This window comes from Nilaparvata lugens, chromosome 3 (assembly GCF_014356525.2).
Source record: "Nilaparvata lugens isolate BPH chromosome 3, ASM1435652v1, whole genome shotgun sequence".
Classification (NCBI taxonomy): Eukaryota; Metazoa; Arthropoda; class Insecta; order Hemiptera; family Delphacidae; genus Nilaparvata; species Nilaparvata lugens.
In genome coordinates this window covers 36,410,390-36,424,847 of record NC_052506.1, presented here as the reverse complement: position 1 = coordinate 36,424,847, position 14,458 = coordinate 36,410,390, and the positions used below count along the sequence as shown (strand labels likewise).

The window sequence follows — 14,458 nt, the reverse complement described above, 5'->3', positions numbered from 1 at the left end:
TAGTATTGAAGTTGTCAATAATTATCAATGCTTTTCAGAACTGAACATAAAAATGCAATAATTTAGATAGTCCGGTAATTGATTTGATGTTTGATATCTTAAGTTGACATGGCGTTCATATTTCACATGATATCTGTATGTGAACTATGGGCCTATGCTCTACAGTTATCCACTTTTCTCTCTGATTTGCTAAGATTGAATACTGCATTATAGACTACAAAATTGCAATATCTTATCATGTCTACCGTTAATCACTTGCAACACACTGATCCTATATTTATCGAGACGATTTCACTAAAAATTCAATACAAATTATCTGAATACTTCATTCAGTTCAGTTCCGTTAAGCCACTTGTTTGGGGCTGGCTGATGACTGATGCCAACACCAATAATAGGAGATATATAGGACTAACCATAGTATATAGAATTAGTAATTGTAGTTTTCCCATGCTGCAAGTGCTAAACGCAAAGAGTATAGAACAGTATCTTCAGAGAGAATAGAAAGTATATTCAACTCCAAGTAGTTTACTGCATTAGCCAACTAAACCAATTCAAACAAGATATGTTAAATAATATTGTAGTGAAGAAATACTAGTTTCATTAATAAATAGACTTCTGTCAATCTGAAGACAACCCATTAGGCATATAAAAAATTATAAATTGATTGATTGATTTCTATAATGAAATTCATATACGAATTAAATAAAGATGTTGTAAGTCTCACAAATTAAAAAAAATATTGTTGCAATTTTGGAAAATTCTGTCATATCAATGATATTTTACAAACAATTAATTGGGATTTGTATTTTTCTGCATGTTGAAGGGCGAGATCCAAATAACTTACTATATCAAAAAGTATGTCCTAAATACAACAGTAATGTGTCATTTTCATTGGATAGAATGCAGTATATTAAAAATACGAAGTTGCTATACAAATACATCATTTCACAATGTGGTAACATCAGAGAGTAATATTTTATGAGAAATGTCTAATTTGTGACACAACTGAGTAGGTCGTCAACAGCTAAGGGTGCGTGAGGCCAACAGAAGAGGAAGGCCAGTCAGGCTAGGCTATTCCAACAGGAACAAGCCAAGTATTGTAAGGGTGCAAAGCTGGGGTGGAGGATAGGCAGGCGAATTGGATAGGAAGGATTGTGACCAGGCTGAAGCTTGGTGGGAGGGGAGGGGCATTGCACCCTTGCCAGGGATCAATACTTGCCAGACCCCTTCTCCCCCCCCCCCGCCTAACATTCACATTCATTCACAGTCAGAGACGCACGAGGGGAGGGGTGTCATGTACTGTACCACATAAATGAGGGTGGGCGGATATATTGCGGCGCTATGCTATGCTAGACAACTACTAGATTATTCGTAGAACATACTCTGACGCAGTAATGTAGTTCAATGAACGCTCAACACCATATAAATAGAGTACGCAACTGCAGTATTTTGGAATTGTGGCTATTTTTGTTTATAAATGAAGAATTTGAAAGAGGCAAAAACATGAATTGAATTTTAGGTGGCATATTTATCGTAGGTGCACAATATTGCAGACTGATGGAACATGGATAAGACTATCTTATTTAGAGAAACGTAGGCCTAATATCTGATTTCATCAAAGAGAGTTTCAACACCAAACACTGTTAATAGTGTAAAGATATTTAAAATTGCATATACAGTATTTCATTTTTGTTTATGAATAAAAAGAACGCTTAAACTAATCAAGTATCGTATTGAAAGTTCCAAATTTCTCTTGGATAACATCAGAATCTAATCGCATCAGCTGATGAGGAGCGCAAGGCGGCGATCGCGGCGCATGAGTCTGTACGCACCATAACGATTTATTAAAAAATGCAAGAGGAAATTGAATTTTTTAATGCCTTTATAGAGAGGAATACTTTTGGAAACGAATTTAAATGACACTATTCCAAAGGACATTAGTAGTAGTGGTAGTTCTAATTGAAGTATTATGAGTTCATCCTACTCCAGACCTCATGTTTGCAATATTATAATTAGACGAAAGTCTCTCATGGAACAGGATTTATATTACTGACAATGACGTCAGAAGGGGTGGAGATGTCTCACATGTGAGGCCCAAATGTTATCTTGTTCAGTTGTGGGTGCTGGGTGCCACAGTCAACAGCAGTCGGCTCCCAGCAAAAACACATCGAGCTGCGCACAACACAAATCATTCGGAGGAAACAAGACGCCATCGAAACTTGTTTCAAACCACATTTACTGGAAATAAATTAGTACTATACATTCGAGTCTAAAACTTAACAGGACAAATCTTGAAGAAGAAAGCTTTTTAGAACGTGTCAAGAATAATAGATTCGTACTAAAATTCCCGTAGTTTTCAATGAAACACATAGTTGAAACTATAATTTCTAACAATTCCCATATTAATAATTGATTGATTTATTACTGAAAACTATTTTAAAATGATACACACTTATCTTACTTATTAACTTAAACGAGACAGAGTGAAGCACTGAAATTTTCAATTTATTTTATCAATGAGAATTCATTTTGAAAAATGCCATTATTCGTGCTAGACTGATAACCAATTGTGAACCTTGAACTGTCGGCAATATTCAGAAGAGAATAAGGACATTTACTGGAGTAATGGGTACGGGACAATCAGAATCCGCGCAATGGGAAATGAGAATGGATCGATTTGAACATTTTTATCTTTTGAAACTAATTCAAAATAAACCGAGAAAATTATAAATGAGTTTCAGTTCAGACTATTAGAACCAGACTTCAGTGTTAAATAATATTTAAACTGCAGTGGTCACTCTCAACTGATGCGTTCAGTTATAGAATATTTTAATGAGAAATATGATATTTAGATATGCATAGAAAAGCAATACCTAGGAAGATAGTACAGTATAGCCAATATACAATGAAGCTGAGAACATTTAGAGTTGTTTTGTTCATTGCAAAATGCAGTGTAATTGCTTCAGTAAAACTCGATTCATAAATCCTTGTGTTTGTATATCGTAAAATTATCTGTTGAAACGAAGTAATGAACTAAACAGACTTGTTCATCATTTATTAGTATATCATGACTCCATAGGGAGTCACATTTACATTTTACGTAAATTCATCACCATCATAAAGAAGTGTAAAACTACAAAACCAACTATTAGAATATTTACATAACACAACTTAAAATGAGAAATAAATGGTGGCCTTCACTAAACATTTGAGAGGCTTCTCACGAGATAATGTAACATCGGTTTATCCGGGAGACAACAGATGGAAGATTAGTGAGCTTGTTGATGGAGAAGGAGGGAGAAAGCTTCTTTAAAAATACATCCATCCCTTCTTTAGTACATGAAATAGGGTGATAGGCCTGGCCTAGCGGGGGAGTGTGATTCAGAAGGGATTTCCCAGTCAACGAAAATACGATGAGTCAAAGCGGATATCTAAAAGAATAGTTTTGAGCAACTTTACGGTGATTTTGCAGCTTTGCGAACGATCACAGAACATTCTTGTGGAAGGTTCTTAGAAGCTTAATTCATCAAGATGAAAACGAACACGATGAAGCAGTGAAGACATTTATTTATTAAAGATTTGTTAAGAATCAATGAAAAGAACATTGAGAAGTGGAATATATAAATTTGTTGATACACTGAAGGCTTTAATCAATAAAATTGAGCATAGCCTATCACATACAGGTTTTATTGTCCTAAATAAGTTGTGCCAATCATATAACACTTTGTTTTGATTAGCTTTGCTATATAAGTAATTCATCTAAATTGCACTAGTTAATCAATTTTAGTGGCGCAGAAATGAATTGGAAATGGCGGAGAACAAATTCATTAACAAACTTAAAACCATGACTGAGAAAGACACGTGCAAAGGATAATCTAGTATGCATTGAGACTGGTTTGCTGCACTCAATACAAGTCGCGATCGCCTAAAGTGACTTCTTCTGTATTTTGCATCTTCATTTCTTATGAGAACCGGTTCAACACATTAAATTTGCCACTCTACTTCTCCTTGAACACTAGTTTTCTCCATCTATTCATCTAGTTACCTCTCTTTCAAGTTTCAATCCATTCCACCTGAAGCTGAAGGTCAAATATGTAAAACAAGCCGGAGAATATCGACTTTCCAAATACTGCACATCATTCAATAAGAGCTAAAGTAAAAGCACTCATTTTAGATTTTACAGTAAAAGCTTTCCTCGTGTATTGGGAGATTACAAGGATAGAAGATAAGGCGGAAATTCGTACAACATTAATCTATCTCATGTCAGATGTCATATCACCTCAAGACACTGTAATTCTTCATTTTTTCTCAAAATTACTCGCATGAGGAATATTCTGACATCATATTTTTAATGATTAATCTTGACTAAAGCAATGAAACCAAATATTGTGGAAAACATGTTGTGATTGGAAATGATGAAACTTCGACGCGACTCTTGTCATCCAAACCAGTGGACTATCTGGTGCTGGTCCTACAGTCCTAAGTCTTCAGAGAATTATAAAAATCTTCATTCTTATGACATAACTCTTTCAAATTATATGATGAATAAGTAAGTAGTGCAAATAGAGTAAGAAAAATCTCACTTGAAGAAATAAGAAGGAGTAACTTCCATACTGAGGCCATCTTATACACACCGCCTAACATTTAGAAGTAAATTCATTAGAAAAACCTATTCAAGATACAAAATATCATTCATATCAAAGCATACCTAGATATAAGCCAAACAAAATATTACAAGGTTAATAAGCCGAATTATTCACGATCTAAAAAATAATTATTTATGCCAAAACTGTCGTTTAGGTGTAAATTCAATTGTGTGTTGTGTTCAGTAATGAAGAAGGATTACAATATCACATCCCATAAACAATATAGCAAAGAAGCAAACTAATAAGATTTTAAAGTGAATTAATAAAATGCCATGATTGCACGATACAACAACATTTATGAGCAATAGATTTAATGGAGAAATGAAACAAGGATGTACAGCGCCATAATTCTTCTCCAAGTTTGTAAAATAACTTGTACACAGCAGGATGTTTTTGTCAAAGGAAGTCAACATTACCGGTATTATCGTCAATTACTGTTATTTGGCAAACTAGATACAGTAGTTGTATCATCATAGCATGTTGAAAAGGTGGACAAAATTAACGATAAAACATAAAAGGACGTGACAAGCACCAGTAATAAGACAACGATAGGAAAGTAAATGATAATTTTCTAGCAGTTCCCAAGTCCAACACAGTAGGTTAACTATAGTCAGTTAGTTGGCCTAACTACTTGCAAATTGTTGCAAAAGACTTTCAATCATGTTGCAAGCAAGGAAACACGTTAAATTAACGGCGCCGATGACTAGGAAGGAAACAAGCCTCAACGAACCCACAATGCTGTTCACTTCACTTGACAATCACAAGTTCACAATAATTTCAAATTGAGACAGCAATTTTTAAATTTTCACACAATCCAAAAGAAAAGTGACGAGGATTTGTTTATAACTTTTTAAAACAAATATACATATACTTTTATTCTACATTTCACAGAAAACCGACATTAATTTAGAATAAAAATAATGAAAATAGAATATACAACGAAGAACTTCAACTTTCCACTCACTTATATTCATTTTAATATAAAGTTTGTAAAGCCTTGAGATTCTAAATTATTCTAATAAATTTATAACATATTAAGAGGTATTATTAATTAAATTTAAAGGCGTTGTACCCTTCAGTCTGCTAGTGCTACCTGGTCGCGGGTTCGAATCCCATCGAATAGGCATGGACGTTTTTAATTCACCCTCGCACTTCCCATTACCCACGCACAAGCAAAAATCTCATGTGGGCATCATCCGCAATAGAAAAATTTGAAGTTATTCAATTATTCTTAAAATCCCAATATCTTCAAACTTAGTGGTTAAGAGTTTGTATAGATTCATATTACTCCAAAATAATTCAATTTGGACAATGAGCACTCAGTGGAATTATTGGAAAATTGAAGTCATTGAATAATGAAGAGCAACCTACAAAGTACATCTACCCCGTCGGCTATTACCGTTACTACAATGTAAATCGATAAAGCTGTATAACTAGAAACTAGCAAACGTCCAAAGACATAAGTTTTCCAGGGCAATGACCTGATATAACCAGGAGAAAGAAAAGAGCATTCAAGTGATGAGATGGGGTAAGAGAAAGAGCGTCATAGAAGCCTCTCTCTCCACCCCTGCCAGGAAGGCCAGCCGAAGAGTAAACGAGAGATAAAATAGACGGTAAACTAACAAAAACGAAGAGAAAATGAGTTGACTATGGCCAGGTGTAATGATCTGCTTGGTCTCTTCATTTTACTTGTGTTTCATTCTTTGTCTTCAACTCCCGCTCCCGTAACATCAGATTTGTTTTCTCCTTTCATAACTCCTTTCTTTTTCTTCTCCTTTCATAGCTCCTTTCTTTTTCTTCTCCTTCCAAGTTGATCTCCTCGCCCCTTTTGCAGATTGGATGAAGGTCGGTTCTGGTCCAGTCTGATGCACAGTCTGAGTCTACTGACTGTAGTTGCTGCTGTCTACTATGTTGCATGTAGCATGCTGTGGAGGTGGCTTGTTCTGATCCATTTTATTGGACGGCACTGCTATATAACTTTTATCAGGTTGGGCTAGGCTGGAGGTGGGGTTTGAGGCACAGCGGGCTAGCAGACTGGTTGAAGGAGTACAGCAGTGGACTATCATCAAGTTTTCGTGACCATCGAAATGACTGCAGAAGACAGAACCAGGACAATGACCGTCTGCAGTCTGTAGTCTATCGAATTCTAACCATGGAAAATTGCTGTTGATAGTGATAGTTTGTGCTAAAAATCTATTGTAACCTTTCTCAGAAGTTATGAGAATTTTTTGTTTGGATAATACTGATAACCTGCTTGATTGCATCAGATTGATGTTTATTAATATATAGCCTGAGTCAGTGGTGAGTATCTAAAGGGAGCATGAGAAAATTTTGTTTTATCCAGGTTTTCACAACGAATTGTTACCTTATATTTAGACAGATAACAGTCTTATGCACTACATAAGTCTTATTTTTATGGTTTTTATAAAAAACCATACTGTACTGATGTTTTGTTTACATGTTTTTTATAAAAAAAACTGCTATACTGAATAACTAATTGTATAGTATATTAAGTTACTAAATAATACGTCTACATTTATAATATTATTGTATCGCAATGTTGGACAAAAACTTGTTTCAGACTATTTATTAATCATGGAATTAGCCAAACTTTGAGAACAGATTTAGTAAATTTCTCATTGTTAATTTCGTACAGCAATTTCACGCAAAATAGATGGTAAAAAGAGTATCTAACAACTAAAAGTACTGCAGTTAGTGAATTGACACGAACTTGGAGCTTGTCACGACACAAGAGAGATGAACAACAGTTGGCCGATCTGATGATGAGATGAGAAGTCAAAAAACACCTGCCTGTACCGAATTCCCATAACCCTCTCCACGATTCCGTTAAGGTTGCGGTCACCAAAGGCCGGAGGTCGAATCCTGTCAGCCACTCGCAACCGGAACAAGAGGCCTTTCTCATCTACTACCAAATCTTTTCTTCCTTTTATTCACATTTTTGTCATTATTCAAAATTTTGAATTCTATTGAGAGTCATGATTATCACCAGGCTAACCTCCATTGAAGCTTTAAGAGCTACGACAGATAAAGGAGAGTCAACTGCATGATTTTCAAGAAACTGAAAACAACATAACTGATATAATTATATGTTCAATTATCCAAATCAGGAACGTTTTAAAATGTTGGATACGGGTTACTTAATATCTTCACACACATTTGTGGAATATATTGAACGAGAATTGGAATAGCGAGCAGTGTAGACATTGTACAGTGTGAGCATTGGAAACGAAATTCACAAAGTAGAATGTAGTAAGAATCCACGTAAGTTTCACCTTACTTTGGGGAAGTAATATAAGGACTATAAAATGTAATATTAAAAATGTTAGTAATGACTTTGAAAGTGTTCCTGAATTATTTAGTTAACAAAATGAAATTTCCACTAGAATAAATAACATTATTTGGACAGAATAGGGTATTAAACAAAGATTAGTAGAGAGTATAATGAATCCAAGCTGTTGAAATAATAAAATGTGCTGTATTTCTATGTGAATATTTAGTGGGAGTCTCATACTAAAGAGAAGGAGGAAAAAATAAAGATAATAAAATCTAGAGCATCAAATCAATTGCAGATTGCAGAGTTCAAAGTTCACCTTTTGTTTTTTCTGCATAACTTCTTGGCACAGCAGACAGCACAGAATGCTATAGTAACTTCATACGGCAGAGATTTTCACTATTCCGTTCCAACAAAAGAATGAGATGAAAAGTAGACAAAAAGAGAGAGACCACAGAGTATGTGATCAAAAGAGAAAAAATCGAGGAGCAGTATGTTTTCATGTAGGTCTACTTGACAGAATAATTTACAGCCAGAGTGTTATGAACACATAATACGAGTTGAAAAAAGTGGAAAAAGTACAGGGATGATCTGCGGCAGCCAAGCCAATCGGCAAGGAGAGAGTCGTAAAAATTCTTGTACGCTCAAAAAATGTCGGCGTAAAAATGTTCGATAGTTATGTTCAGTAAGTTAATGGCGGGCAGGCAAGCGCACAAATTGCAATTCTATTAATCGTCGACACGACATGCAGAATGGGAGGAAATACTCCTGTGCCTTCATGAGCGAAGGACGTGGCCAAGAAGTGCCGATTAAGAGAGGGGATGAAATTCCCCAAGCCGACAAATCAAAAAGGAATCCTGTCAGAACAAAACAGAGAGGAAGAACAGAATAGAGACAATCATAAAATGTAATAGCAGATAGAGTAGATAGAGTAGAGAGGATTATGATTAGTGCTCAGGAGTACGTCGGCAGCCTTAAAGAGTTTTGCTTTTGCTTCCTTACAAATCAACCGTTACCTTCAATTATGACACTCAAGAAGTTGGATCACTGGGTTCTTCACTCGAATAGCTCACAAAGAGGTAGTTCCATCAGAGGATGTTCCATTTTGATGTTTGAAAGTAGTAAAGTAACTTTCAATTTTGAATGTTAAAGAAGAAGATGGACCGATGAATCAACTTCACAGATGTTTTGATGTTTACATGAGTAAAATATTGTGGATTTAAGTGAATTTATAATGTTTTTGATGATTGTGAAGTAATATTTTTATTTAGATTTGTATTTTGAAATCAATTAATCTTATGAATTCAAAATTGTAGTAGATATATTTTTTTGGTCTCAAAATAGTATGTGAATTAAGTTATCATTTTTACATAACCTCTAGACTGTGTAATCCAAATTAAGGTTTAAAGCAGTTTTGGGCGAATGCCTGTTGTTTTTACCTGAATTGTATTTGTATATGGATAAATAAATAAATACAGCGACGGCTAGAATCTAGCATTTAGCTGTGGCTGGGATCGGAACCAACGGTTTCCCGAATTTTGTCTCAATAAATTTTTGCCAATATAGTATTTCTAATTATTTCACAAAAAACAAACAATTTATTCTCCTCGTTACCCCTAATATACGCCCCTGGTGAGTGGTGTAAACAGTGTAAACCAAAAAATCTCAATACAAAAATTGTCATAATATAGATTTGTCATTCTGAAAATACCATTTGAAAAATAATTTCTTTTTTAGGGTTGCAAATCTATTTCCCAAATTCAAAATATCGAATTATCTATTTTGTTCAACTCACACGATGTTCTGTGAACGTGACAAAATCGACTCCTCCGAAACAACGCTCTCCGAAATTTCGAAATTTGATTAAAACTTTGAATGTATTAAACAGGAGAAGCTTGTTCCTGAAGAAGTGTGAGAAAATGAAGAAGACGAAGATTAAGAAGAAGTAGTGGGAGAGGAGAGAAGAAATGGGATGTGGGGAAGTTGAAACTATTTTATTAAGTATGAGGTAGCTGATGTGTGGAGCTCATCTAGTAAGGAAATTGGCTGACAAGTGCTTTTCGCTAGGAAATTGAACACACAGTTGCCATGGCTACAAAAAAGAAGATCGACGAGTGTCATCTGTTCAAAAGTTGGAGCACTTCTTCCTTTCAGCGCTTTGTAAACTCTCCTTCTACACTGCCAAGCTACTTTAGTCCAAAAGTTGATGAACTTTAAGATTATTTTAGACGCTACCAAATCTAATCAGTGTAATGGAGTGGTTAACGAGACTGATTACTTTCACTTTTGAAGTGGCTTTGATCACTTGCTAGTGCCCGTAATTGGTTCATCTTACACACTCTCACCCTAGACCTAGAGCATTGGAAACTTATAATCAGAATTATTGTAATAAGTAAAGGATGATACCTTGAATATTATAATTTCTTCTTTGGAAACACAGAATCATGAAGAATGGAAAAATGCGCAAGAAGTATCCCAAAAAATGTCGGATGATAATAATATCGAGCATCATGTATTTCATGTTGAAACGATGAGATCAGTGTTTAAAACTATAAGTAAAAGATTTGGAATAGCAATGATCTGAGTCTTCTTACCTTGTGTAGGCGATAGAACTTCCTTCTTCTGGTCTTTGGAACTGTTTCCTGTAAAAGTGAATTCTTGTTTAAGAATGAAACATACTAAAAACTGTATTTAAAATACAGAAGTTCGAAATTCAATTAAGGAAACACACTAATCCAAAGACAATGTGAACGGAATATTTTCACTTGATTGAATTAAGCTAAACTTAGTCATTCAGATTGACAGTGTCCACTTAAAAGTACAATTAAGCAATCTACAACTTGAGAAATTTCATTATTTGTGTCTATTTTGCGAATTGAATAAATTTGATTTTTATCCTCATTCTTTAAACAGAAAAGAGAAGCATAAAGTTGAAAATCCAACAGTAATTAATCATTAAACTTCTTGCTTTGAAAAATCTTCTGGCTTTTGCATTGTGACTTTGTTGAAATAGGTAAATTCCTTAATAAGGTGATCATCATTTTTTTTTCATTTCATTTCATTTATTGTATAAAACACTATAATCATAATATATATTATAGAATATATAATTTATTATGACATTGGAGGAAAAACTAGGCTGAGCCTGTACTATTTCTCTCCAAAAATTTTGATAGAATGTTTATGTTGTCCAAAAGTTAAGGTTATGTAATCACACACTGCTTCGTCACTTGTTTTTGGCCCAGGAGTAATTATTTTAAAATTTAAAGTTTGCAAAATTGACATTAATGCAGGATGACTGAAAGGGCCGGAATATTGAGACCAGGAATTTTGGGACCAACGAGGAAAAATAGGAATTTTGGGACCAAGTCTGGGGTCTCCACCTGCGAGGTGATTAGCAAACAATAGTCGGCCCTCTCGACAGGTTCACACGCTTCTGTCACTGAATGAAAACCATTCAGAGATTTTTCCTATTTCAAAATTCCTAGAACCGACTGAAATTTCTAGGCTACTTTCTAGTTTGGCAATTCCTTATTTGATTACATATTGGCCAAAATTCAACAACTTCTTAGTCATTTGGGCTATGTCACTCTCACTAAGCCTGAGGTAAATCTATCTTTGACAAATTACTGATAACCTTTCTTTCTTTCTCACAGACAGCACACAAAGCTCTAGAAATATCAATGAGATTTCATCAATTAAGGTCGGTCTTATCAATAATTCATTATGTTCATTGTCTGAAGTTGAATCTACTGGTTACCATAGCTCACAGGAAACTTTCACTTATAGATTTCCAAGAGATAGGTGGGTAAATATTTGAAGTTGAATATCAAACAAGTGATTTTTAGATATTTAGATAGTACAAATTCTTCAAATAGAGAAGGATGCTATAGACATGGTATCCTGAGAAAATCAGGTTTGCAGATTAAAAATTGAGGATTTTGTGAAGTGGGTGAGTAAGGTGTGAGATTGGAATAACTTTGACTAAACAATTTGCCTGATAGTGCTAATGGTATATCATGCTCAACAAAAAAAAAAGAGAAATAAGGTAAAATCCGCTCCTTAGAATCTCATCCAATTGAAAAAGTTCCCTACCATAGGAAATTTTCAATTGTAACAGAAAATGTACATTCACTTTTCCTGAAATAAAAATCAGAATTGATTTCTTATCTTTTTTGGAAGCCTGAAGTTTCCTGGTGAGAAACAAGACTTTTGGTTTTCTGTGGATTTGGAAGCATATTCAAGTGTGATAAGAGAGCCGCAATTCAACGGAAGAGATAAGTTGGCAAGTTGACATAGTCAGTCTATTATCAGAATGCGGAAATCCTGCCAACGAGATTATCAACCTCAACAGAATTATAAATCCAATATTTTGCATATTTCCCCTTATTTTATACTTGAAAATGGCTCGATATAATAGCCTCCTTGATTGATGATTGACTCCTTATACTGTAATATATTTTAGTTATATATCAGTGAAGTAATTCATAGTACCTAGTTCATATTTGTATGTTAGACAAGGCGTTCCACTGTTTCTAATATGTTCATAAATTCATAATTCACGAACATGTGAATAATAGCAAATTAATCATACAATGTTACACACACAATTTCACCAATACTATTGCTTGCATATAATAATTACATTTTGGTTTCTGGAAATATGAAATTTTGGTTTCTGAAAAAATTTTGTGTATGGGAATAATGACAAATAAAAAAGGATTAATTATTCAATTGAAAATTAGAATTTGCAATAAATGTGAATAGATCCTCAGCGATGGAAACAGGTCAAAGGCCCAGCTGCATAAAAGCCGGTTAAATTTTAACCGTGATTAATTTTACGAGAATCAATCAGAGAAGGCTTTTTTGATAAGACGGCTTCTCTGATTGGTTCTCGTGGAATTAATCACGATAAAAATTTAACCGACTTTTGTGCAACCTGCACTAAAAGTCTAAAGTGAAAACGTGTGATAGAAATCCAAAAATCCTTTTTGACATTGAAGAAGAAAATGATGTCATGTTGTAGACCTAATATGATTGTATCAATTGAATGTATGAATAAATCATATTTCAATCCATGAAAGGTGTAAGCTTTGATTATTAAGCTCTTTGAATTCATAGATCTTTGAAACTTTGAATAGTTTGATGCCGTTGCATTCAATTGATAAGAGATGTATGGAATTTGATGTATGGAATACTTATGCTGATAAGATAACGTTTCTGTCAATTGCTCAACGCTCCAATTATATTTGCCAAAAGAGCAATGAACAGAAGTGAAATTCCATTTAAAATGTACTTAGCTTCCATTGATTAAGCAAGAAGGTCGTAAAAAGTGAGTTCACTGGTAACTTGCCAGGTTTTCTATCTTGATAGTCGAGTAGTTCGCGATTACCAGGAACCAATAAATAATTCAATTTTCTTTTTTCTAACAGAAAAAAAATTATTCCATTTGAAGAGGAGAGAGAAATATCAAATATCGATTTACTGCATGGGTGTGACATACAATAATTGGCAAAAACTTTTCAATTCAATGAATTGAAAATTCATGCGCTTGCTACTTCAACGGGTGATCAATTGGAGAGCCGCCTCCATTCAAATAATATTGTCCCTTGCTCCGTCCCCGCGTCTCCTTATTGAATCCGCTCCCCTAAATACCATTCATGAGTAGTACTGGATTCCTGATAATTCGGAACTTACCCACAGCTATAGGTCCACTCATCCTTTCCATTACTCAATTACATAATCAACTAGCTTTTATGAAATATGAATAAAAAAATTAATATAAATTATAAATCCAATCTGAATTTCTTGATTGATTATAATCATAATTCAGGATGTTGGAAAAATCCAGATTGATTTGAGTAGAAATATGTACAGTATACAGGTATAGAAATATGACATATCATAAACATACTGGGTTGAAGAACTCGCTCAAGAACTGTTGCATTGTAATCTTTGAAATCCGCAAATTTTAATTATACAGATTTGGTGAAAATGATGGAAACTGCTAAATATTTATTTTATAAGAATTATTTGACAGTAACAGTAGGTTTCATTGGGGATCCTATTTGAAATTTCAAATCACTCTGTCGCTTCAACATCTTTGTCACTCATATGAATCCAAAATCATTTTTTTAAATGAGAAGATGGTCATGTGATACATGATTTCGATACAGATTTTCAAGAAAAAAATTAATGGCGAAAACCGCACATTGACCCATATCAGTTTTTTGAGGTAAGAGTTGTATAATACTAACTAGCTGGAATCATGACGTGTCAGCGCATGTCTGTGTGGTAGCTTCCAAATAACCTCAGCTGATGTTATGAATGAATGGAATCTGTTGTAATTTCATGCAATAAATTCTCCAGTTGACTCTCCAGTTTAATGATAAGTCAAAACAAATTTTTCTCTTATGCAATTTCAATGTTATTTGTTATATCCTGAAAAAAGACGAAGGAGAGAGACAATGTTTTTGTCCAACGAACTTGAATACGTGTTTAAAATTTGAAGCTGATTGAT

General features: G+C 34.2%; 1 protein-coding gene across 2 annotated transcripts in view; it reads right to left on the bottom strand.

Moving 5' to 3' along the window:
* Positions 1-14,458, bottom strand: part of LOC111059742 — a 347,934-nt gene that overhangs the window by 5,324 nt on the left and 328,152 nt on the right. For both annotated transcript variants that reach the window (XM_039423651.1, XM_039423652.1), the window contains exon 13: positions 10,533-10,580. In XM_039423651.1, coding sequence (XP_039279585.1) covers positions 10,533-10,580 — 48 coding nt within the window. The remainder of the gene's footprint in view (positions 1-10,532; positions 10,581-14,458) is intronic.